The sequence below is a fragment of the Electrophorus electricus genome, unplaced genomic scaffold, assembly GCF_041902795.1.
Source record: "Electrophorus electricus isolate QZ-2024a unplaced genomic scaffold, ASM4190279v1 Scaffold31, whole genome shotgun sequence".
Taxonomy (NCBI): domain Eukaryota; kingdom Metazoa; phylum Chordata; class Actinopteri; order Gymnotiformes; family Gymnotidae; genus Electrophorus; species Electrophorus electricus.
Window position 1 is genome coordinate 2,579,874 of NW_027658594.1, and position 26,464 is coordinate 2,606,337.

Here is a 26,464-nt window from a genome sequence, read left to right on the forward strand (position 1 = left end):
AGGATCTTCGCATTTTGCTGTCCGAGCTGGAATTGCTCTGTTTTGTGACCAAAATGGTTCTAACCTGATGAAGAGTCAATTTGGAATGTTCTAGCGAGGAATATCTTGTCCTTAAACATGGTAGGTAGTACAAACTGATGCTTTTCCTTCTCTGACACACCAAGTAAATCTGCCACATATCGGATGAGTCCGATCGGCGTGTTTAAACAGGCACATCCCCATGGAGTGCCTGAACACCTGAGCCCCATGTCCACTGTCTCAGTTGAAGAATCTGAGCTCCATGGTGTCGCGTGCTTCCATGACAACACTGGCACACATGTCCACCGACCTGTGGAGGGCCATGGACGCCAAGGCGGAGTTGGTTGCCTGCATGCTGCCGCACAAGGCGGGCGAAAGCAACCTCTTCATCAGGGAGGACAAGGACCTTGCGCTCGGTGCCATGGTGCAGAGCTGCTCGCCCACTCAGGTCATTCATGCTCTGCTGGCCGGGGAACTCAGGAAGGATCACCTCACCAACACCTCTATAAATTTGTTTTGAAAACGGTCATGCAGCCATTTGACCAAAATAAATTACACTGCCAAAAGAGACTTTTAGTAGAAGACAGAAACACATTTATAGTACAGCAGAGCCCTGCTACTACGAGGCAGTAATAGTGGAATCTAGACGCTATAATAGGTTCATAATAATTACACGCTATAATAGGTTTCCAATGTTGGGCAGTAGTTTAGCTGGGGCCTGGGAATATTGACATACCTATCGATATCTTGGTGCCCTTTTTTTTTTTTGGCTCCTCCTACAGGTCCAGCAGTCTGTGATGTCATCCCACGATAGATCAGGAAGCAGCTCCCTTCGTCACCAGCTCCCTGACCAGCCCTACCATTGGCCCGTGGCCTACTCGCTCGGCCAGAGGAAAGCCTGTATCCTTACCTGTGAGAGGAAGAGGAACACGGAGAGACATGAGGGATTCGGACATTGAACATCAGCTCGATTATTGAACTTGATTATTGTAGTTTCTGGGCTTATTGTTTGTTTTAATGCCTTCATTTTTTAAAAAAAATAGTGTTTTTTACAAACAGACTAACAAACTGTATTAAATGTATCTCAAATGCAATGTGTGATTAATGTGTTTAACAAGTTGATTGTTGTATTTTGAATTCCATGGGAGGTGTAACTATAAAAAATAGTTCTTTGGCACTTAGTGGCAGTATTTGTTCAAAACACATGTAACATCAAGCTCTTATGTAACCTTTATAGGATCTTCACCTCAGACTTTGAATTTTGGCTTAATTTAAAGGGATATTGTGGGGTAATTGGAGCTAATTCTATAACTATAGTAGTGAACTGTATTACTACAGAGAAATCTTTTTGGGATTGTGTGTGTTTAAAATAGAAAACAAAAATTGAAACAGGTAATTTATCAGGTTTCAGATTTCCTGTTCTGCTGGACTGAGGGCATGTTGCTATATTGACAAAATCCAAGTAACTGCAAAATCTTTAAATAGTACAATATATAAACACAGGCAGTGGTAGTTCAACGGTTAAGGTACTTGACTTGTTCTCGGAAGATTGCTGGTTCACTGCCACGTTGCCACTGTTGGGCCCCCGCGCAAAACCCTTAACCCTCAATTGCTCAAATCGTACTCAGTCATAATTGTCGCTTTGAATAAAAGTGTCAGCTAAATGACATAAATGTAATCAGCACAGTCAAAGATTGATTAACCACACTAAGTCCAATACTAAGAGACTGGTACAGTGGATGAGGCACAGAGCAGGATACAGCACTATTTTTTGCTTTCCATCAGCAAGTGCTACCTGGATGCAGTCTTGCTACTTGGGGATTTTGCAGGCTTTGACTCCTTGGGTGTGTGATGAGGATTTTGCTTCAGTTAAACTCCTCATGAACATGTCTGACAAACCTGCACGTATGCTCTACCAGGACCTCATTTAATACTTCTCTTTCAGTAACTTGGAGCCTGTGGTTTTTGTTTGCTATTTCTGACATAACTGGGCAACATTTTACATTTAATGTATATATGGAATCCACAGAATCTATACCATAATACTGTAAAGAAATAGTATACTTTATACATTGTAGCTAGTCCATGCTAGAAGCTCCCAAACAACTCCACATAAACTTCAGCTCAAATAAGCCTCTTCCTTTCCATGATGTCCAAAAGTATTGGCGTTCAAATCATTCTTATAATAAATGGGAAGCTGATTGACAGCACGCGGACCTTTAAACGGTTAAAAGGAGAACTAAATAAGACAAGTGAAGGGTCTACGTTTTCATCTACACCTCCTCCATTTGTTGAAACACCTGCCAATCACGCCACTTGCCCAGGAAACATATGAAGTCACCCACCCCACTTTTTATGTAATTGAATTTTCTTTGAAAAAAACTGAAGTTATCTTATACTGGAAGCATGTTTTAAAATGCCATTTAAAATGACAGCCACGATTGTTGTGGAAATTTACCAGAAAAGCACAAAATATTTAGCGTGGGATTCTGGAGAACGGATGCATGTAGACGGCTGAAATCGGTAAGCAGGTACATGTATTAGTCCTAAGAAATGTTATGTTGATAAATGTAGTATTTAATATTCGATGCTATCAAGTGATTTATATGAGTCTGCCAGTTTGGGCCCGTAGGTGCAGCAGTTTATGACGTTACACCTGTCCATGTCACCTTGTTGCCATGGAACGAAGAGTCCGTAGAGTAGCGAATTGATATTTGGTGGAAATCTTCTCACTCCGGTCGATATAGTGCTAATAATTTCAATTCTTTAAATTAAGAACCACAGAACAACATGGATGATCATGAATTATATCCGTTCGGTTTTCTTGAGCCTTCTTTCCGTAAGGTTAAAGGTGGGAAAATAATCAACACTGAGGGTAAGTTATGAAGTTAACTAGCGGTTAGCGTTAGCGTTAGCTAGCTAGCGTTAGCTAAATCATAGATCGTGTTTTGTTGTTGTTGTTGTTTTTTTTTAAATCTGCTGTTTTAGTTTTAATTTTGAATATAGCCCCTAACTAGATCTGCATAGCATTCCTTTGGTTAGTGGCCCTGTTTTCATCTTTCCCTAAAGGAATATTCTCTTCCCCTTCAGATTCCTCCAGTGGGATCGCCAAGAAAGTAAAATTCGAGAGCAATTACTACCTGCGGAGTCCTGGTCCTCGGATTCGGCCGGGGACGCCCTGGCCCTCGGATCCAGGGTTCAGTTCAACCGATGGCTTACCTGCCCTGGTCTTTTCCCCCTCTGAAGCCTCAGACAAGGCTGCGTCGTCGTCCAGCCAGCGGGGAGAAGACGCCCGTCAGAAGCGGTGCAGCCTGAAGAGGAAGAGAGAAGGGGAACACAGCAGCGACAGCGTACAGATCCTGGACGATCTCTACACCCCTTCATTGTCCAAGCGCGTGGCCAGGAGCGGAACAACCACCTCTTCCACCCAGTCCATTGCGTACTCCGGTTGTACCGCAGATAGCAGCAAATCGATAAGTGATTGCGAATACCAGCTGGTGCAGAATGAAATCCTCTGCTCTGCCTCCAACAGCTACGAGGTTCTGCACTACCTTGGTTGTGGAAGTTTTGGCCAGGTGGCCAAATGCTCCAAGAAGGACACCAATGAAATGGTTGCCATCAAGATCCTGAAAAACCATCCATTCTTTGCTCGACAGGGTCAGATCGAGGTGGGAAAGTTTTGCCTGCTTTTTTGGAGCTTTTGATATGGAATCAGCTGTAGCCCCGATTCTGTTTGTTGGTATCAGATGTGCTAACTCACACTGTGGAATCTGTATACAGCCAGGGTAGCACAAAAACACTTGTGTTTGGTATCAGCACACTAGTTCTAATTTTCAAAGCATCAGTAGGAACTAGTTCAGATAACACATCGACAGCTTGAAGCTTACTATAAAAAGAAGGCTTAGCTACAATTGCATAAGCCATACCTGTTTGGATGTGTATTAAAAAAAAAAGTGCAGAAAAATTAAATCTGTCTTTCCTCATTTGCTCCTCCTCAGGTGAGCATCCTGAGATGGCTGAGCAGGGAGAACGCAGACGAGTTCAACTTCGTGCGTGCGTATGAGTGCTTCCAGCACAAGAAGCACATGTGCCTGGTGTTCGAGATGCTGGGGCAGAGCCTCTACGACTTCCTGAAGGACAGCATGTTCAGCCCGCTTCTGTTGAAGTGCGTCCGGCCCGTGCTGCAGCAGGTCGCCAAAGCGCTCATGAAGCTGAAGAGCCTGGGCCTGATCCACACCGACCTCAAGCCCGAAAACATCATGCTGGTGGACCCCGTCAGGCAGCCGTACAGGGTCAAAGTCATCGACTTCGGCTCGGCTAGCCACGTCTCCGAGGCCGTGTGCTCCAGCTACCTGCAGACCAGATACTACCGGTGAGGGACACGTGCTGAGGCGTGTTAGAAATAAGTGTGCACTTGTTGCACTCGAGTGTGCTTTAGAGTAGAGCTGCACATTTTGGCAGTTGCGATGACCCTGCTACACATTAAAATCGTGATAAGCATTACAGTTAACTGGAGCACGACTGATTCATATTTGATTTATAAGTGGTTTAATTTTAGTGATTCATGTGAGTGCTGTTATTTAGCAAAATACCTGATGAACCCTCTTCAATGTCTGAGATTAGTTAAGATGCTCCGAGTTGCAGGCTTTGGTAATATTAGTATTGGTCATGTCTGTACAAAACTGCTGTTGCATTGTAGCTATACCGTTAATTAACCGTGTTGTTTACCGAGTAACAGTGTTTAACTGCATTGATACTCTGTATTTACTTAATGGAAAACAGAACATCATTGTAGTGTCAGTGCATTTTTGCATATAGTTCCATGTTAGAATAGTGGGTGTGTAATGTAAAGTGGTGTGTAGGGGGGAAATAAAACCTGGACTCATCAACAAAATACTATTTAAACCTTTTACATTTTCATGAATGAATTCAGCACCGTTTGTGTTAAAGCAATTGCCGCCGAATCACCACACACTACGGAATCAGCCGAGACTGATTTCATGATGGCGATATCTGTGTTTTTGGTCTAGGTCACCTGAGATCATCCTGGGTCTCCCTTTCTGCGAGGCCGTGGATATGTGGTCGCTGGGCTGTGTCATCGCCGAGCTGTTTCTGGGCTCCCCCCTGTATCCGGGAGCCTCTGAATATGATCAGGTAAGCACACGGGCCTTTGAGCTGTGCCTAGTCTTTTTCACGCATCTTGGGCTTGGATTCACGGAGCTCTGTAGAATTTCGCTGATTTGGGGTCGGTTCTTTCACTTTCTTTTCACACTTTTCTCACTGTGTGATGAAGACGTAAATCTTGTTTGTGAAAAGAGTGGCGTAGTGTTGCTAATGGAAATGGCCGTTCTTCTAACTATGCAGTTTGTTAGGGAGTCCATAATGGCTAGCAAGGAAGAGAGTGAATGTATGGTTTGAGCTTTTAGCTACTGCTTTGGCTAGCTTATTTTTAGGAATAATATAAATAAGAGTTTCTATGGCCTGTTTTTCTTTTCTTTTTTTTTTTATACATGCATTTTGAAAATGGAAGGATGAACACAAAATAAAGTCGTAATCCTCTTGCCGTGTGGTGTCTCTGCAGATCCGTTACATCTCCCAGACGCAGGGCCTACCAGCAGAGTACCTGCTGAGCGCAGGGACCAAGAGCAACTATTATTTCCACAGGAGCCCTGACTCCAGCTGCCCCCTGTGGAGACTCAAGGTTTGCCAGTCTTTAAATGCCAAATACCATGTGTTTGTTTCATAAGGGATGTAACTTAATGATGTCATGTAACTTTATGGTGGAGCTGAATGGTTGATTTTTTTCTTTCCTTTTTCTAGACGCCTTCAGAGCATGAGGCAGAGCATGGCATCAAGTCCAAAGAGACACGGAAGTACATTTTCACCTGTCTTGACGACATGATGCAGGTTATTTTGGCTTTTGTGCGCATAACTGTACGTATTGCTTTACTGTTGTGATGTGAATTTGAAGAACGTGAGAAACAGCTTCCACGGCTCACGTTGTAGAGCAGGTCGAGCAAGGTGCTAGCTCAAAGGTCGAGCGTTCGTGCCGTTATAATGAGGAACGCACATGAATCGCTCTGGAGAACGGCGTCTATGAAAGGCAGAGCAATGCATAGTAACTTGCTGCAGAACTTGCTGCGTCTTAGGTGGATCGGTGCCCTCTGCTGGTGTTTAATATGACTCACCCCTGGGTCTCTCGCGCAGGTCAATACGACCAGTCTGGAAGGCGCAGACGTCTCGGCGGAGAAGGCAGACCGGCGGGAGTTCATCGACCTGCTGAACAAGATGCTCACGCTGGACGCTGACAAACGGATCACGCCGATGAAGGCCCTGAAGCACCCGTTTGTCACCATGAGCCACCTCCTCCAGTTCCCTCAAAGTGCCCAGTGAGTTGTTCCAGGCCTTCCAATCTACATGTCACAGTTTTTTAAAAAAATTAAGGAACACCATCTTAATTTACAAATCCAAATGGTAGTACTGTAACTTGCCCCCCGCCCGTGTCTCTCTTTCTCTCTCTCTCTCGCTGCAGTGTGAAATCTTGCTTCCAGAAAATGGAGATCTGCAATCGGCAGTGCACAGGGTGTGATGGCAGCAAGAGCCTGTTTGGCAGTGGGGGTGGGGCGGGGGGCGGGGCCAGCACAGCTGCCAACCTCAATGACACCTTCAGCAGCTGGCTCGCCCAGCACAGCCAGGTGGGACAACCGGCACAGCAGGGCGGGTTCAAGAGGTCAAAAGATCGCCAAGCAGAGAGCCGGGCTAGGTACTCCCTGCTTCTTATTGCACTTTTTAATGGTTGGCATTAGCGCTAAAACTCCACACTAATTCAGTGCAAGGGAACCCTAGAACAGGACTCGAGACCTACTGGTCTAGTGTGTGGGTCTGCATAGTGGGTACAACTGTTGTAACAAGTGCTGGATGGCTCTGTGCCATCACACTTTGGTGATAGGTTGTGTGTGTTCACTCGAGTGTGCAGTGTGTGTTGAGAGTGTTGACGTGCTCCTCTGACCCTGTGCCAGACCTGTGTCCTCCCCCGTGCATGGCATGGGCGACGCATCGGAGCCCATTATCATCTCTGACACGCCCAGCCCAGCTATGAGCGTCGTCATCATCTCCAGCGACTCGGAGGACGAAGATGACACCAAAGTCCAGCCCACCAGGTGCCCTCGCCTCGTCTTTTTAAAGCCATTATGAAATCCTTCCTAACACTTTCCTTGCTGTCACTCATCTTGTTGTTTAACCCTTCCTTCCCTTCCTTGGCCCCAACTCCCAGCTGCGGCGGGCGAACGTCATGAGCTGCGTGACGGCGCAGCACTCCGACATGTCCACATACATCCCACTCAGCCCCAAGTGTCTGCCCAAGTTCGTGTAGAGCGCCACCAACCTGCCCAAGTGTTTTTTTGTTTTTGTTTTTTTTTACTTTGAATAAAAAACTTTGAATTGAAGTCGCTGACTGTGCCATGCCTTTCTGTGGGAGGCCCCATTTTTAACATTTTTTTTAACAATACCCATATTTTTATACATTTATATTTTGATGTTGATGGTTTTGGTTCTGTGTGAAGTTAAAATATTTTTTTATGCTGCACTTGGCCTCAATTAATGTATTTTAAACATATTGGATGTGAGTCCTTGACCAGCATGTCAATAAAGCTTCATCCAGTTGCTCTTGTCACAATGTGTTCAGTTCTTCTTAAAAGGGTAACATCGCAATTCTAAATTGTATTACAGTAAAGCAAAACATTAAAGGTTATTTGGTTGTACTATTCTATTGATCCTATAGTCAGTGGCTATCAATAAGAAATGATCAAGCACAGTTTTATTGGGTGTGTGTCTGGAAAGAGAACTACAGCTCCCGGCGAGATTTTTGGTTCAAGATTAATCATCATGCAAATTATTGTGATTAACGCTTTGTCTGTTTAATGAAACTATTATACTATAAACCTAATATTTTAATAGGGCTGGCAACTTTCTAGATCCGATTACTACACGTGTGTGAAGTACAGGTGCTGTAGCTATACAAAATACAAATGTCCACAGTAGCCTAATTATAATATATGCATCCAAAATAAACACCAGAAGCCTGGACTAATGCTAATGTACATAAGTGCATTAAATCTAGGTAGGACTGCTCGATAGGTAGGATAACAAAACATTTGTCCCGCCATACAAAAGAAATGAGAGCGTGATAAGGACTCCAAGTCGCCACCAGATGGCGCCCGAAACCGCTTAAATGTATTCCAGTCGGAGATGCCTTTTACCTTAACATGCCAGGATACACACTCACTGGATGTTTAATCTTTCGAATGGGTCAGCTATGTTTTTATAGTCCGGAAAGATTTTTTATTATTATTAATCAGTTAAGTAATTCAAGCTGTTGCATTTTGCTGAGTTGAGGGAATATTGCATAACCCTGTACTAGCCAAATAATTAGATTTGATGTGCTATTTTGTGGATTAATACCATACCTGGCATGGTTTTAATGGCACATGGTCAATACTTGCTGTCAAAATACAGAGGTTCATAAGAACCTCCTTCCTTCATAAGGAGACTCCTGTTTTTGAAACTGTTTCGCGCTAACACCACTGTTTCTGCATACTAGCTCTTACTGCTTTTTTGCAACATGTTTATTCTTCGCCGTTAGCGATAGTTTTATCTGTGAGAAGTGTAGATGAATTGCTGTTCTGTGACGTGGGAGACAAGGCAGGATGCAAAGACGAGCCGTGGTTCACATGGGACAGATGTTTATTAACACACAAAACAAAATGAAACCAAACACGAAGAACATTAAGCACTAACATCGGAGGCTCGTCGCTTTCAGAGTCCTCTGACCCGGTCTATAAACCACAGGAAGGATCCTCATGGCGGGCCTCCTCCACCTCCACTGATGGATCCTCAGAGCGGTCGGATTCGGTGTCTGACCTGAGGCCGACGTCAACATACTCCTCACTCCTGCTGTAATCCTCCTGGTAGTCCGTGGGGGGATAGTAGGACCCTGCAGAGTCTGTCCCTGGATATTGGTAGTCGTAATCGTACGGGTCCCGGTAATCCAGTGAAGGTAGGCAGGACTCTGCAGCATCTGATCCTGGACCACCACCAGGGCCCCCCCAAAATCCTCCAGAGATACTCTCCCCTGATGTGATGACAGGAAGTGTTCCCACAAGTATGGAGGATTCTCCTGCATGGGTTGGGTAGAAGCAGCTACACTGCTTCTTCCCCTTTTTCTTCTTTCCCTTGGCTCGAGGCAACCTTCAACGGTCGGTGTTCCTGTGACGTGAAGCCGGATGCAAAGATGAGCTGCGGTTCAGATGCCACAGACGTTTATTATCATACAGAACAAGACAAAACCAAACACGAAGAACATTAAGCATTAACACTACTTAGAACATAACAGGCAGTCTTAAAACACAACAAAGCAGCATACATGGGGTCAAACACTGACAAACAACAACAAAATAAGGGTTTAAATATGTGTGCTCACAATTAAAAGAACTATAGACAGATGCTGGTTCACTCCTAACATCTGCAAATTAAAATACAAGTTGGTTATTTCTCAAAAAGGACTGAAGCTCTTCCTCTGTCAGTGAAGCACCCTGGTAGTGTTCTCATATGTGGCGATGGAAGTGACGTCCATGTAAATAGGTGTTTAATCACTGCCATGTGCTACTTGGAAAAGAAATTAATCTTTTAGTATGAACAATGTTGGGGATAAAGAATGGGGACTTGTACATCTCCAATAGCGATTAGAAGACAATAGCTGACACTAGGACACCTCATCTAAATATGTTGACTTGACAAGTATAGTATTATTCATGTTATACATCTATGGGTTAAAAATATGGAAAAAGTGTTTTAACAAGAACGCCAGAGGGGGCATTTACTATTTTGTGGAGAATAAAAAATGGCTCATTTTAATGGGTTTTTTTTTTTTTTAATTCTTTTACAGAGAGGGAAGGGTGAAAGGACTGAGAAAGAAGGTTAGCACCTGCCAACCGGTGCTGGGAGTAGGCCTCACTCACCTGTCATGCACAAGAGACCTGCAGTCCCAGGGCACAGTAAAGGCTAATTTACTCCCTACATATATAAGCTTGTAAAACTTGTTTCTGTTAGAGTGCTCCTAGACTGAGGTACCTACATTCCCAAGTCTGAAAGGTGAGATTCTACCTGTGCACGTAGAAAATCAGGTAGGCTGTTTTTGTCCTGCTCTTCAGGATGGCTGGCTCAGTGCTTCTTGATACTTTTAAGTCATTGAATGACAACCAGCTCTGTCCTTCTCCCTCAGCTGTGTCACTGATATAGTGGCCTGTCGGAGTAGTCGGTGGTCCTTAGTCATTTAATAGTTTCTACTGCACGTGTATAAATAATGTCAGATTACTCACCATGGTCCATGCTGTCACCTAAATGAGAAACCACCGCCTGGAGTCTGTAGGTGCCAGTGGGTGCACATTCCTGCAACAAACAAATACATCTTTTTTTTCATACGATTAACTGAAAACGCATCACGGATCGAACGCCATCTCTGTATTAACAGGCCTCTTTCATTCTCTCTCATTCTGTCTCTGTGTCTCTCTCAGCCTGTATCTCTCTTCTTTTTGGTCTCTCTCTCTCCTCACCGGTAGGCTTACTTGCTGTCCTCTAGCTCCCTGTCCTTCTCCTCTCTCATTTACTACTGATGGGTTAAAAGAACTTAGTCATTATGGCAGATACTTATACACAGCCGTATTATCACTCCACTGTAAGAAAATGGCACAACTCTACCTGGCTGGGGACTGGAGTTTTCCCCCAGTTTATCATTTTGCATTTCTTGCGGTTTGTCCTGGGTTCCCGCTGCTCCACTGAGGACAAACCACAAAGCCATTCAGTCGGCGTTTTGTAGCTAAATGGGAATGGGTGGACAGAGAAGTATGTGGGCACGGGTTGATGGTACGAGCTCACCTCGACTGCTGCCTGAGAGAAGCCACCCCAGGAAGGGCAGAGAGATCCAGCTCGGACGGGACGTCCATCACGTCTGAGAGCTTTTGGCCCAGCATGTCAAACCGCTTAAGGTGGAGGACGAAAATACTGTTCCAAGAGGAAAAGTGACTTAAGGACTGGAAGTGTGTGTGAGTGGAGGAGGGTGTGTGTGTTGGACTGGTTTAAAACTCATTCTTTAAGGTCATCTACGTCAGACGAGACTCACCGTGGCAGTGTGAAAAACTCCACCTCTTCAGTTGCCTCGCAGCCTGCTTCACACTCACAAAAACGCTCCAGTAGTGTTGGCTGAAAAAAGAAAGAGACCCTTTCATTGAGAGTGATAAAATCAAAATGGTAGCATGTCATAACTGTATTCTCTCCTTTACAACACAGTAATGAAGCCTTATCCAAAGAGGGTGTGTGAGGTGACCAACCTTAAAGTAAGTGTGTAGGCTGTCGGTCGTAGCAGGGCTCAGATTTACAGAGAGGTGGTTGTAGACATCCACTCTGCAGCTCTGCTTTCCACAGCTTTCACAAAATGGAGAACAGAAATGTTACAACATTTGCACAGAAATAATCTCCTGCATCCCTTATACAGTGTGTGAGTTATCACATGCTAATTTGCTCAGTTTTACAAGTAGATAACATCTTATCTAATGTGAAGCATCAGAGCAGAAAACATTTCGAATGCTCAGTCCATGTCTGTTATGTTTTCCCAAACTCACACACACTCTGAGATTTGAAAGCTATGTGATGAATACAAGCTGAACTTGTGAGCATTTTAAATGTTCATATTTAAGTTATGTATGTTATGAAACTTTCATGAATACTTTAAACAGAGATGTCCGGAGAAAGCGCCTACTCTCGGTGAGAAAATGTACTTTAAACAAACATGTTAAGACTGGTTAAGACCAGTCCATTAACACAAAGGAGATATGCAACAGTGATACCTAATTACCTGGTACATGTGAGCACAGACTTGATATGAAACTCAAAGTTTGCCACAGGGCAGATGTAAGAGAAGAAAGAGGCCCTGAGTCTCTCTCCCTCCTCTTTCAGCTGCAGTAAGCAGAGCATCAGGAACTCATGAGCATCCTGTGGAGGACAGCACAGGAGAACATCAGAGGAGGATTTGCTCCTGGACTTCAACAGCAGCACGGTGAGAAAACAAAGGTGGCCGTGTGCAGTTCCTGCAGGGTACTGCGTGAGGTTCTGATGTGTTCTGAATGGCTGAGGGGGCCATTTAGCTGGACCTGTTCATAGTCCTCTTCGAATGCAGGGCAGCGGGCTGAAACACACTCAAGCAGGGCTCCCAGGAGCTGCACCTTCTGCTTTGTGCTGCGAGTGGTGAGTTGGGCCTGCTGCAGATCTGAAAAACATCTACACACAGCAACAGGGAGACCAAGTGGTTTATATCTCTGAGCATCACAGCACCTCCTTAAGCACTCATGATTAAACAGTTCATTTAGACCCATGTGAAGCCTCTGGTTCTGAACGGGTACCTGAGCATCTGGCAACTAGAAGGATCCGTCAAGCAGGATGACTGAGCTCTGATGGGTCTCCAGAAGCAGGAGATACTCAGTAGGCACTGCAGAGTGGCGTTCATATAGCAGCTGTTCCCAATGTTGGGAAACCTAACAGGTCATCCATGTTAAAAATAGATTTAGTGCAGAAGCTCTGAAACATCCAGGCCACTACATGTCAGTATAATGGCTGTTTCATAATGTGAAGAAGAACTGCTAAATGACTTACTGTTCATTTAATTACAATATGTTTGTATTTGTATAGGAGAAAAAGACTGAGCTTCACCTGTGTAAACTGTAAAATCATCTACTCTTAATAGGCTGTGTAGTAAAACGCGGTGTGTATTCTCGTCTTTACCCGAGCTGCCGAATGTTGAGGTGTTCGACAGCGGAATGGATGGGGGTGTGGCCTTGGCCCTCACCCTGACCAATCTGACGCATCCTTTTACTCCTGAGGACGTGCAGCAGCTGTCGAAATAAATTCCGCGGCTGAACACGAGTGTCTGCCTGCATCAGAACAGCCGGAAACCTGAGAGACAGAAAAGAAGGGAGAGATGAATACAGAGTGGCCAGTTATGCACAAAATGTTCACATAACAACCCTTAGACAGATAAAGGTGTGAAGAATGAAAAATACAATGATGTTTTTTCTCGTTTTATGCCCTAAGGAAGTTACAATGGCAGTGCCATTGGGTAACCACCATGCCACACTTTTCTCTGCCACGAAGATGAATTTTGATAATGTACCCACCTCTCAATGCGCACGGAGTCCACATCTTTATCTGCAGCCTCTGTATAGAGAACAGAAACTTGGAGTAAATGTCCTTAACCAAAAACAGACTATGCATTTGAACAACATGATCAAATCTGCTGAGCTCTAACCAGGAACAATCACTGCTGTAGTCCTGAGCGACTCATATGAGGAGGAGGAGGAGGCTTGACCAGGAAGGCACGACTGGGTAGAAGAGGCATTGTGGGATATGTCCACAGGTGAAAAGGAAGAAGCAGTACTGAAGATCAGGGACCCCTCAGAGGAAGAGGGGCAAGAAGTGGAGGTGGTCACATTCGCGGCGTGACCGTCTAATGCCACGCAGGAGTCAGACACTTTGGAGGATGAGATTATGTGTCTCCACCAACTTCTATTCGTTTTCTCCTTCTTCTTTTTCTGTAGAAAAGCATTGTAGAAACGTATTGATTTGTATATGCAGTATTATCGCGACTTAGCGATATCTCGGTATTCTTACAATAATCTCATTTTGATTTAAAAAAAAACAAAACAAAACTTTTTAATCATCTGCATTTGCGCTATTTTTTTTACAGGAAAATGCTAATTAGTTACGCACTGTAACGGCCCGAGTGCCGCTGCTCAAGGAACAGGACGTACAGACTCGCTCCACGGAGACGTTTATTAACGATTATTAACATACGATACAGACACCGGCACTCACGTATAACACAAACTGTGACCGTGAACATGATCAACGACTGACAATAAGGCACACACTAACAAGGGTTTAAATACATACAAACATGACGAGTAAACCGATGCAGGTGTGTGCTGAACAACATAGCCAAGGTTACACACGAGACAGTCAACGAAGAACTCCCAGTGCACGCGGCGGGCCATACCACGTGACCAGTGGAAGCGTTCCGTGACATGCACAATAAATCTTAATCCTTTTCAGATTATCGTATTTAAAATCGTTCCCAAAGTGTAGGAAAAAACATACATACCTTCATACACGAGCAAACACAGCCCATCCTGTTCGAATCTGTGATCTACTCGATTAGAGAATTAAGTAAAATATCAAATATGGTTTTTACAGGTCCTTTAACTGATATTCGCGATACAGCGCACCTCATTGTTTTGTTTTAAAACGGAGTTTTGACTCTTAGATGTTCTGAATATGTATTATTTCGTCATTACTGATGCAAGTTCTCAGTTCTCATACGTTGTCACCCTCTTGAAAATAAATATTATTTACGTGTGTGTGTGTGTGTAAGCGTTTCAAACGTTAAGATTCTTTAACTTCCGCAGTATAGTTTGGTAAATTCAGGTAGCGTAATGTTTTTTCCTAAAATCCTCACTGTCTCGCCCTGTGGTAAGGAGAAATGTTCCAAATATGACAGGTTACGTTTTATCATAGATAACTGGCTACAAATTTACATTTGCGCCCTAATTTCTCTAGACATACATCTATAAGCATTGTTACTTTAAGACGCAATTAGTCTTGCGCTCTGGCAAACGTGTGCACCTGTAAATAATTACAATTATTTTAATGTACAACTTATTTTATTGTATAACCACACTGTAAATAGAATCCATAAGAATGTATTCAAAGCCAGAGTTGTAACGTTCAGTTATTTTTACAGGTAGCGGATTACTGTGCTTCTACTATCTCTTAGCAACAAGTGATTTTTTTTTCTTCAGTATGACATGTGGGATAGTTTAGGGAACCTGATTTTTTTGTTAGATAAATATGTGTGGGTTATGACCGTTAAAAAGATCTGAACAAAAAAAATGTTTGGATTTTTATTCGCTGTCACCTTTCATCACGGGCAACATAAAAATTCACACTACTGCAATATCGCTAACATGTTACTGGCATGCGAATAAGACACCTGAGCACAGAGAGAAACCCAGTGTTATGATTACAGTTGACATTGGAACTAGCTAGATAGCTCATATTAAGACACTTCTTTGGAGAACACGTGCTAAAGTGTTTTCCCCACAATCTATATGCACAATTTATTTGCCAACTGTGACCAGAGAGAGAACATAGCTTACTCACAGCCTAGGACATGAATGGATTTTGATGAGGACTGCATATGCCTGGGATCAATTCAAACACGTCATGACGATGATATAAAACCTGATGAAACAAGCTTGACAAGCAGCAGTTCCGTTTTTCCGTGAAAGTATCAAGCACAGATGAAGACGTTTCTATGGTTATCTCGGTTTTATAAATATTAGCCTATAGAGTTGGGCTTAGTACATGAATAAAAGATGGAATTAAACATGCATAAATTACGGTGTCCTGGAAAACCCATCGTGCTGCAAATACACAAAGCATATTCATCAAAGTGGTAACACACTTTAGAAATGCGGTGCAAATTTAGAAAACGCATACAACTTCAGGAACAAATCCTGTCACAACACAACGGAAGTGCTGTTTCCGGAGGACACGGAAAGGGGTGGACTTCTATGAGATTAGCGTGAAGTCTATTGGAAGTAGTGACAACTGAGTAAAAAGGGTTGTTACCACGGTGTTATCAAGGGTAGGTATGTGATACAGAATGGAAGACCGACCTATTCATGCTCTGCATTCTTGCATATTTATTTATACATAAGGCAGCCTTAAAAACATGGGATGGAAATCCCATTTAACACAATATGCACTGTTTTACAGTCAGAGTGAAATAAGTAACATTCTCCTTTTAATATATATATTTTAAATGTTAAAATTCTTAACTATGTCAGTTAAGATGCCAAAAATGCCCCTTTTGAAATTTGTATTTCTAATGTCACAAGAACACTTTATTTACCTATCTCTGCCTATTCAGCCTATAGAGGTTTAGCACACCCACTTAAATTGCCTTTCTCAGGCATTTCAGCTCTGAGTACCTTTTGAATGAAGCACAATACAGGGCAGCCAATCATAAAGGAGCTCATTTATCTTACATCCGTCTTAAAGGTGCAGTAGCAACAGGTGCCTGTTGAATTCCAAGCGATATATATATATAGAGGTTGGAAATTGGTTCTGTAAAAAAAAAAAAATGACAGTCTGAAAACGAGTCGTTTCCGCTCTGTGAATTGGGAGAAAGGGACAGTGTGTGGAAGCCCAACCGCAGTCATATAGGTTTGCTTCTAACAGTACCATTACCATCACCCACTCTGGTGCACTAGTTTGAGTGTATTAGAACTAGTAGCAATGCTGAAGCATTATATGTATCTATAACAAATATTCTGACCATGATGAAGTGATGGATTTGTTAAGGCAAACTGTGTATGCAATACATGTTGCTTAGGTCACTTGCTCTAATTGTACACAACTCTAAAGCTACACAACTGTACATTAGTTAAAGTCTACACAGTGTCAGTCATGTGAAGTACAACTGAAAGTTCCCCTGTTGTATTCTTCCAACAATCAAGTTCTGCGTAAGTGGGGGCAAAATAATATGAGCTTCACATCAAAGAACATTTTAAACAAATGGACTGTATGTACATCTTTTTTCTAATGTTACAATTGGAGTCTAAAGTTATATCTCTTATCAGTGGAGGATGCACTTGCTCAAACCTTTTCTTTAGATTCCTTTTGTACACACTACAGACTGTGACCTCGAGATGCTTGAATGAATGTTGAACATTCACACTTGTGTATGAGTGCCGACTGTTAGCTAATGCATCATGATGAGCCTATCCTTTTTGAGTTACTTACTGAGATCATTCTCATAGCAAGTTCATTACACCTTGTGTACTCGATGTAGTGCGGTGAGCAGTTTCAATCTTAGTTACAATCTTAGTTATCAAAGACTCACTCCACCGACCAAAGCCTCTTCTCTTAGACAACATGACAAAACCATAGCAGCTTGAGAGCAAAAATCGAGCCTCGTAAGAGGTGTTATGTTCCATAGGCAGATTGACATCTTAATGTGATACACATGAACTCAATTTTCTTTGCATACATGTACATTGCACTTGTAATGTTTCTGATATTGCTTCTCTCCTGAATAGCTCAGTCAGTAGAGCATCAGACTTTTAATCTGTGGTCCCTGTTCAAGTGAAAATATTGTTCTTTGCCACTAAAGTGCGCTTGAGAAGTTTCTTGAAATACCTCTAGATCAACCTAAGTCAAGGGACAGGACCCTGTTGCCTTGAGCCTTGCCGATTAAATTGACATTTCACATCCGTTTCCCCCAGCTGTGATGCTGTGCATTGGCTGTCACCCCAGGTTAGGCTAGCTAGTTCTGCTGGCAAGCTTGAAATATCAAAATCCTTCCTACTTTAAAAAAAAATCATCACTTCTGAGCCTATCCTTTTTCAGTTAATTACTGAGATCATTCTCACAGCAAGTTCATTAGACCTTGTTCACTCATTGTAGTTCGGTGAGCAATTTCTATATTGGATGAGAGAAGGAGCAGACTTGTTCAAGTCACAAAATCCATTTACACTTAAACAACAGGAGCTTGTCAGTGGAGGGTGTACTTGCTCACACCTTTCTTTTCGATTCCTGTTGCATAAGGGAATAAGTGACAAGGGAAGTCATTTTGGAACAAACCTGTGAGGCAACTGTCTTTGAAGCAAAGTGTCTGTATCCAGGGAAGAACATGTGCATGTTCAAGTGCTTGCCCTGTACTTCATTCTCTGAAGTTTACTGAGAAAGACCTGACAGCAGTTGAACACCATTGGTTGTTGTCTGCTACCTTGTCTCTGTCTCTCTCTGTGTTCGCATGATAGGCACCACTGCATGCCATGCACCAGGCCTCCTTTCTTGTGAGGCTGTCCCTCATGACATCTATGGAGTGCATAACTGAAGACTAAGTAAAAGGATTCCCTTAAGATCTGAATACCTTTGATTGTTGTCGTACATCGTCTCTGGCTCTCTCTGTGTTAAATGCAGACTGCTCAGGTCATGGTGTTGACAGCTTCTAGTATTTTCACTAGATCCAAAGCAGTGTCAAACCTGTTTTTACATTTAAATGTTTTCACTTGGTTTTACATTTTAATGTTAACAAAATAAGAAACAATACACATTATAAATGTTAGATAGCTACATATTTGTACTTCTTGTACAAACTAAGAAAATAATAGAACACTAATTTAGTTATGTGACATATTGACACCTGAGCAAGACATGAGTGAGGGATAAAAAGGCAGGATATTAGTCACACAAAGCACTGCCAAAAAGTTTTAAAAACAGCTGTGTGGAAGCTCATGAAGACAGGCTCAGCTTTAGTCCACAGTATGTTAAATGGGAAACACTGGAGGATGGTACATGAGGGGTTTAAATAGGGAGAGAGTTAATTAGAAGCAGGTGATCGTGATGGTTGATAAGTGTGTGATTGTGAACCGAGCAGTGGTCGTCGTGGGTGATTTGTGCGGATATGTGTGTACGTGTCTGTGTCTGCGTTCCTGGTTCGGTGCGGACCAGAACCTGACAACTTGTTTCCACTTGATATCAGAATTAGTTGAAGAGAATTTCTGGTCCCGTCCTTTATTGCAACTTAAATATAAACATGCTTTTGAGGGACCCTCCGGAGAATGTCGGAGGGGTACACAAGAGTTTAATTCTTATAAACTTTTTCAAGGGCAATTATGTAAACAACCCTCCTTTTTTTCCATATTGTTCTTTGAAGTTTCCACCATTATGCACAAATTACAAATGAAATTATAAAAGCTAGTCACCTATGAACCTGCGGGCTTATATAGAAGGGAAAATAAACTATGGACTATTTGTGCTCTGCATTCTTGCATATTTATTTATGCTAGGCTGTACATAACGCAGCCTTAAAAACATGGGATAAAAATCCCCATGTAACACAATTCAGGTTCTGTCTAAATACATGGCTAGCTAGCTAGTTATTTTACAATCCCATTTAGCCCATATATCGTCGTGAATGTCCTGAATAAAACACGCTGTACCTAATCCCCATAAATGACATATCTCTCAGTGAATAAAAACTCGTATGCTTCAACAGTATACAATGGGAGAAATGGCGATCACCTTTAAAAGGATTTCTTACTGTAGGCCTATTATAAACAACATGGAGGAAATTAAAATAAAAATACTTGAGTCAGACCGTGGGCACAGGCTGCTAATAAATCAGGTAAATGAAACTGGATGGACTGCTTAATTTTGTAACAACACAACATTTATGGTGACAAGGATGTTTCACACATACACTCTTAAGTGATGCTGACCTCAATATCCATATTTCACATTGTTACTGTAACACTATAGATGAACCTAAACCTCGCATTCTCGTCACGTTGATAAGCTTTTTGAAAGTTCCGCTCTGCACGTCTCTGAAAGGCAGGTGAGTTAATCTTCTGGAAACATAAAAGCATGATCTTAAATCTTTCACTTTGTTCTTATATGCGAGTTGTCAATAAGTCAAAATTCTTGTTAAAACTCTGGAACTCTGTTGCAGCTCAGTCTCTCTGTTTTGCATTGCCAGATCAATGGACAGGAGTATGTCCAGCTTTGACACACGTGCCCTGCGCTGACCAGTACCGCCAGCAACCACAACACATGTGGAGACGAAATGCTCTTTAACTACTTGTCCTTCCTCCACGTATATACACTGAAAACTCCAGTTTAGAGTGGTTAATGGCACTTACGCCAGCGCACTGTACCAGTTTGTTCACCTGTAGTCAGAGATGCACGGACCCGTTGGTGCGTATGCGTAACTCGGAGCAGGTGCTGCTCTACAAGGTTATGCTGCTGCTTATTGTCACTCTCTCACGACCACAAGCCCTCATCTACTTTAACAAGGCTAAGTCACTGATAATGTAATAACAAACATGTTTGACAAAATACTAGGTCATGGTTTGCAGTCTGAAGTACTTCTGACCTGCTGAGAGTTAGCCTGATTTGATTTAGCTTGTTCTTAACCTTTGTTTAGTATGTTACGTAAAAGCTCACTCATTAGGTTTTTTTTTTAATAGGCTGTAGTAATTTCAGGAGCTCAGGCAGGGGCATACTTATATTTATGAGTGGCTATGCAACACCCACTGAAATAAAAGCTGAGGATGTCATTGCAGAGGTAGGAGGAGCCAGAGCAGAATATTACAGAATATTACATTGCTTGAATAGTGGCTCTGTCTGCCCTGGGGGTATTATTGAAACCCAAAGGCTGAAAGGATGAGAGAGAGAGAGAGAGAGAGAGAGAGAGAGAGAGAGAGAGAGAGAGAGAGAGAGAGAGAGAGAGCATGTGTGAACATATTCTTGTCACGGTACGGCCCCTCCCCCCAAACGTCTCCCCGTGTGCGTTTGCTTGTGTGTGTGTGTGTGTGTGTGTTCATCCGTGTGGCCACGCTCCCTTGTGTTTCACGCCTGCCCTTCGTTATGTTGTTATTGTTTGCGTATATAAGTCCTTTGTGTAAACGTTAACGTTGTCAGTGTTTGATCCCACGATAGCCTTATTGCTACGTTGTCTTCCATGTCTCTAAATAAACATCGTTGTATGCATCATGGCTCCTCTTTTGTATCCTGCCAATCCTCCCTGCGTTACAATTATGATAAAATTTGATCAAATACAAGATCATAGTTTGCAGTCTGAAGTACTTTTGACCTGCTGAGAGTTAGCCTGATTTGATTTAGCCTGTTCCTAACCTTTGTTTAGTATGTTGCGTAAAAGCTCATGGAAATATTTCAGATGTAACATACATGTAACTGACCTAGTAGAGCAAAATTACAGAATTTTAAGGAGGAAGTGACGTTCTTGGGGCATATCATTAAGGGAAATACACACAAGCTGTCTCAAAACCGACCACAAGCCATAATTTCGCTACCTAAACCATAGTGGCATACTCCCATCTTACTCTTTTAGTCCCACACGCAGTACACCGAATACTGCAGGACCAAAGAGTGTCACACTTCTCAGCCCAGTGGTAGCTGAGATACCACACCACCCTCTTAGATATGCCTAATATAACTGTCAAAAGGTGTATAACACTGAACCCAGCTACACTCCTTCCTACGGAGGAGGATGGAGATCCACAAGACTGCACAGCAATCTTAGCTGAAGTATATATACCGTGGGTTGATCTCTTTGAAGAAGCCATAAGTAACCCAGACCTATGCCTCTATGTGGATGGGTCAGCCAGCAGGGACGACACAGGGGTCAATAGGGAAGCATACGCGGTAGTAACAGATCATGAAATACTTAAAACAGAAGTATTACCATCCTCCTATTCAGCGCAGGCTGCTGAACTAATAGCACTGACAGAAGCATGCAAACTAGCTGCAGACAAAACTGTTAATGATTTTGGAGCCATATGGAAACATAGGCAATTCCTGACAAGCTCGGGGAAATATATTAGACATCGCCATCTTGCTAGAAGCCATTTTGCTGCCAAAGACAATTGCAGTTGTTAAGTGTGCAGCTCACAAGACTACAGAAGACCAAATCAGCAAGGGGAATAATTTTGCAGATAGAGTAGCAAAGGCAGCTGCAACTAAAACCGCTGTGCAAGCAATACAGGAAACCGCTGCTACCCCGCAGGCCACATTACGGGAGATTCAGTCAGGGGCTACCGCCACCGAGCGCACCAGGTGGAGATAACTAGACTGCACAGTGTACAATGGTGCTTGGACACACACACCTACGGGCAAACCTTGCCTACCCAAATCATACGTGCAGGGCCTAATCAGAATTGCTCATGGGCGTAGCCATGTGAGCAAAGGGGGAATCGTGGACAGCATATTAAAGTACTGGTTGAGTTGGAACTGTGTTGAGTAGGGTGTTAAAGGCAAGGCCTACCCTTTCGACACTCGGAACCGTCAAGAAACCCATAAGATGGGTGTGTTGGTGCTTGTGATACTTGGGGTCTGGCATAGTGTCCACTTGAGTACATCCGAACGTATAACCTGGGATACCTCCTCCTCCGCTTATTGGACCAGGTTAAACAACGGCTATTTTAGCACCTCTAACAAGGAACAAATCCCATGGTATCAAGCCTTCAATAAGCCAGTGCAGCAGACAATTACAGGTCACCTAAGAGAAAACACCACAAAGCAGAGTCAAATCATTAGGGTTCCGTCTGGTTCTTATGATTATTCTGCAAACAGAAAATATGTATGGGACATCAGAACTGATAGTGAAGTTAAACAGTCAATCTTACTATTGCCAGTGCGCCCGGGGATGGAAATGCCATTCAGGTAAAGTTACGAGGAAACTGGAACAATCCCAATGGTAGCTATCTGTGCTGTATAGAAAGGGTGGGGGCTGACATTTGTGTGCCACTGACACATGTAGCACTGCCACATAGAGAAAATCATACACAGCTAACACAGTCAGAACATAGACTGCATATTAACATGGATGAAGAATCCCACCACTTATCAGAAGACTTGTTACCATTTCAGGGTCCCAACGCCACTGAGGCAGAACGATTAGCAGCTAAATGCCAGCAAAATACAGCGTGTATGTCAGTCATTGTGCATGCCCAACATATCGAGCAAGAGTGCCTGGTGTGCCAGCATACCAGTGTTCCATGGACTGTAATCCCTCTGAAAAACGCAGACGTAGGAGAAGTGAATATGACAATCTCTATGTGCCAGGTTATTAACCAGACCTCAAACTGTCCCAGTCCCACTAACCCTGCACCACCGAAAATGATGCTGCATGTGGCAGCTAGTAAGGGTGAGATATTTGTATAGCAGATGAAGCAGCAGGTGCCGGAAGCCTGGTCCAGATGCGTCGACTATGTGCAGGTGCACAGCAACGGCACTTGCAGTGACTCCAATAGCAGTTCCCTCTGGAATTGTTCCATGACAACCCTGCAGGGGTATTGGAATGTAATGTGGGTCTGTGGTTCGGTGGCCTATGGTGAATTGCCACAGAACCGGATTGGTTGTTGTTATCCAGCTGTAGTGCGCCCAAGGACACAGGTGTATACACTTCCCCATGCCAAGCAGCACAGGGTGAGGAGAGACATAACCAGCACAGACTATTGTGGTAGAATTCTGAGGGACCCATGGACCACTCCGGGTGAAACCATTGGTTGGTCCCTTTTCCTGGGCGGTGGCACAGTAGCAGCCCTGCAAAAGATCAATGGCTTAGCTTATCAGTTACTGCAAGTAGTTAATGACACCTTAGCAGCAATAGGTGCCTTAAAGATAGAACAACAAGTGATAAGGGCAGCAGTGCTTCAACATAGATTGGTATTAGATCTCCTAACCATGAAGGAAGGAGGAGTGTGCAAAATGATTAACACTTCCTGCTGTTTTTACATTCCAGATCTCAGCGCTAATATTGCTGATTATATGAATCATGTGTTATCTGCCTTCACTCCGCAGCCTACAGTTCCAGGTGGATTCTGGGACTGGCTGACGGCCTGGTTGGGCAGTTGGGCAGCGAACCTAGCAGCTGTAGCGTTGCCCATTCTGCTACCCATTCTTCTTCTTCTTCTGTGTTTACCTCCTTTTTTGTCATTGCGTGTCAGACGTCTTTCTAGTGTGTTCACCATGCCAGCGCTCAGCAGTCATGCCAATGACCAACCCCAGCTCTGTGAAGACATTCCGCTCCCCAAGATGGGCGGTGCCGGTGATCCACATGAAGACATCGTAGTGCTATTTGCTGAATAAATGTGTGATAATGTGTGATATAGAATAAAAGGGGGAAATGTTGTGGAAATTTACTTTGCTTCATTTTGTGGAAATTTACTTTGCTTTATTTTACTTTGCTTTATGTTTCTATAGTCACAGCATAACAGTCTGCAGATAAGCGTGTGAGTCAGGGACTCCAGCTGCTCACATACCGTTCTAACCATAGAGATAGAAGAAGCCTTCAGCGCTCAGGCTAACCAAAACATGAATTAGCAGATACTCTGTAGGAGTCGTTTTTCTTTTTTTCTCTTTCTTCTGTTCTGTGTATAAGGGGAGGGGGACCGTACTGCGGGTCAGTCCTCTTACTCTGTTATACAGGGGACAGAACTCAATAAACTTTTACTCTTTACTACTCAATGCATAAAGCTGTCTGTGTTTGATGTGCTCTCATTTTCCCACCACATCCATTTAGCAGTACTTCTGAATAAACGAAATGGCTTAAAACAGCTGAGGGGATGTTTGAAACTGAGTGATAAGATGTTCAGCAATTTATATATGATAATACAAGGCAGTAAATTAAATTTGGCTGAACTGGACAATAGTAGCTGGCATGAAAAGTATGTCGTAGAAAGAGTAACAAAAAACTCTCACCTCGCGCTCTGAGATGTCTTCGTCACTGTCTGTAGTGTCCTCTAGGATACTTCTGCCCTCACTAAAGTGTGTCAACCTGACCGGGTCAAACATCTCTTGAACATAATAACTACACAATGGAAAATCAGCTTCAAGTGCTGCATTGAGCAAGAGTGCACTGTAAATGGCCAGATATAAATGGCAATGTCAGTAGTAAATTTATATATGCAGTCATGGAACAGGACCTAGCTGTAGAGCACAGCTTTAAGGTGCATATTATGATGTGCTCTTACCAATCATCCTCCTGGCTGTGTCTTGCTCTTTTGGCCAAATGTTTCTCTTCCAAAGCAGACAGACCAGACTCGCTGCATATTACTCTGTGCACTATAAATAAACCACATGTATAATGCCTTGTAAACAATGGAAGAAGGGAAATTTGAACTGTGACTACTCTGTTAAAGGGGCGGATAAGGCACCCCACCCAAACCCCCGAAAGCTGTTCTGTTATCCCTAATTGCTATGCAATAGTCCTGTGATTAACTCAAAGGCTGGAGAAGTTTCACCTTTCTCTATTTGAATCCTGAAGGCTGTTCGGTTCCGTCGCCCACAATCCATCCTGTGTAATTAAACATTCACATCATAACTCGACACCGTGTAATAGGGCAAACTCACTCGGATCGGGGAAAGGATCACAGACTACCTGTACTGCTGCTGCAACTCTGCGGCCATTCCAACAACATCCACATACATTCCAGCAACATCCTATTATAGGACACAGTGTATCTGGCTTAAGTACACCCATTTAATAGCATGTTGGACCTTCTTTGGCCTCCAGAACTGCAGCAATTCTTTCTGGCATAGTTTCCACTATATGCTGAAAATACTCTGCAGGAATCTTGGTCCAATCTTCATAGGATATTTTCTCTCAAATTACATAGAGGGACTGACATGTTCTAAACTGCCTGTTATACCTTTACCCAGGGATGTTCTATAGGATTAAGATCTGGGGACTGTGAAGGCCAGGAAAACATTGAAAATTTGCTGTCTTGATACTGGAACAAATCCGTGATTATACAACCCTTGCGGCAGGGTTTCTTGTCTTGTTGAAAGTGTCCTTCTGCCATAGTTTAAGCAGCTGCATGAAGGGATGCACTCGGTCGCAATACATAGGTAAGCCCTTCTGTTCAAACATCTACTGATTTCAGAGGACCCATGGTGTGCCAAGAAAACATTCCTCACACCTTTATGCCACCTCTACCAGCTTGAACTGTTGACACCTGACAGGAAGGACTCTTTAATTCATGCTGCTTATGCCAAATTCTTACCCTCCCATCATCATAGTGCAACAGAATTTTGGATACATCTGACAAGATGATGTTCCACTGTTTAGTTTTCTGCTCTTCTGCCCACTGGAGTCTTGCCGTTCTGTTTGCCTCAGACAGCAATGACACTCGAACAGATCATCTGAACAGGTCATCCAAATGTGCTAAGGTGATGACCTGTGCATTCAGACATGTTAGTTGGAGCAACAGCATTGTATCTGGCTGCAATTTGCTTGACCGTGCACCACTTGATCATCAGAATTATTCTTGATGTCATCCTCCTTTGATCCCTTTCAAAATATTGGTCCTGGTTAGTCTGGTCCATGCCTCGTTCGCAGTTCGCTTCGCTCAGACCACTTGACTTTCCCATTCTAATGTTTACATGGCGTTTTTTGCAATTAGTCAAAACTGACCTTTCATGACCTTCATTATAAACTTTTCTAAGCAGTCATGACCTCACCCTGTCATAATATTTACTATCATATCTTCCCTGTGTCCAAAGTGATCTCATGGCAGGAATTTTCTAGCCAACCATTTCTAAGTCAAGCCAATTCAAGCAGAAATGCCACTGAGAGTGTTTCTGATGAACTCCTGTCATTGTACTAAGTCGGTAAGAAAGGGTTAACTACATAAAAATAAAAGTGAATGACTTAAAAGTTTGATCATTTTAACTGAATCTATATTTTATGGAATGGTGTAATTAACCTTCATTATAAACTTTCCTTAGTCGTCATGGCCTGTCCCTGCCA

The 26,464-nt window shown here is 43.1% G+C and overlaps 1 protein-coding gene across 1 annotated transcript; it reads left to right on the forward strand.

The window, feature by feature from the left end:
- The first annotated feature begins 316 nt into the window (after positions 1 to 316).
- Positions 317 to 7,390, forward strand: LOC145655661 (homeodomain-interacting protein kinase 2-like). The gene is made up of 10 exons (XM_081709156.1): positions 317 to 434; positions 3,214 to 3,686; positions 4,017 to 4,390; positions 5,049 to 5,172; positions 5,600 to 5,719; positions 5,839 to 5,925; positions 6,226 to 6,407; positions 6,551 to 6,781; positions 7,038 to 7,164; positions 7,292 to 7,390. The coding sequence occupies exons 1-10, from the start codon at positions 317 to 319 to the stop codon at positions 7,388 to 7,390; spliced, it is 1,935 nt and encodes a 644-aa protein (XP_081565282.1).
- Positions 7,391 to 26,464: the final 19,074 nt, after the last annotated feature.

What these genes read in the sequence shown, in the direction of transcription:
- LOC145655661 (XM_081709156.1), top strand. Translation starts at nt 317, where the DNA reads ATGTCCACCGACCTGTGGAGGGCCATGGACGCCAAGGCGGAGTTGGTT. An exon ending in GTCTTGACGACATGATGCAG is followed by an intron (nt 5,926 to 6,225) that starts GTTATTTTGGCT and finishes TCTCTCGCGCAG; the next exon opens with GTCAATACGACCAGTCTGGA. An exon ending in CAGTTCCCTCAAAGTGCCCA is followed by an intron (nt 6,408 to 6,550) that starts GTGAGTTGTTCC and finishes CTCTCGCTGCAG; the next exon opens with TGTGAAATCTTGCTTCCAGA.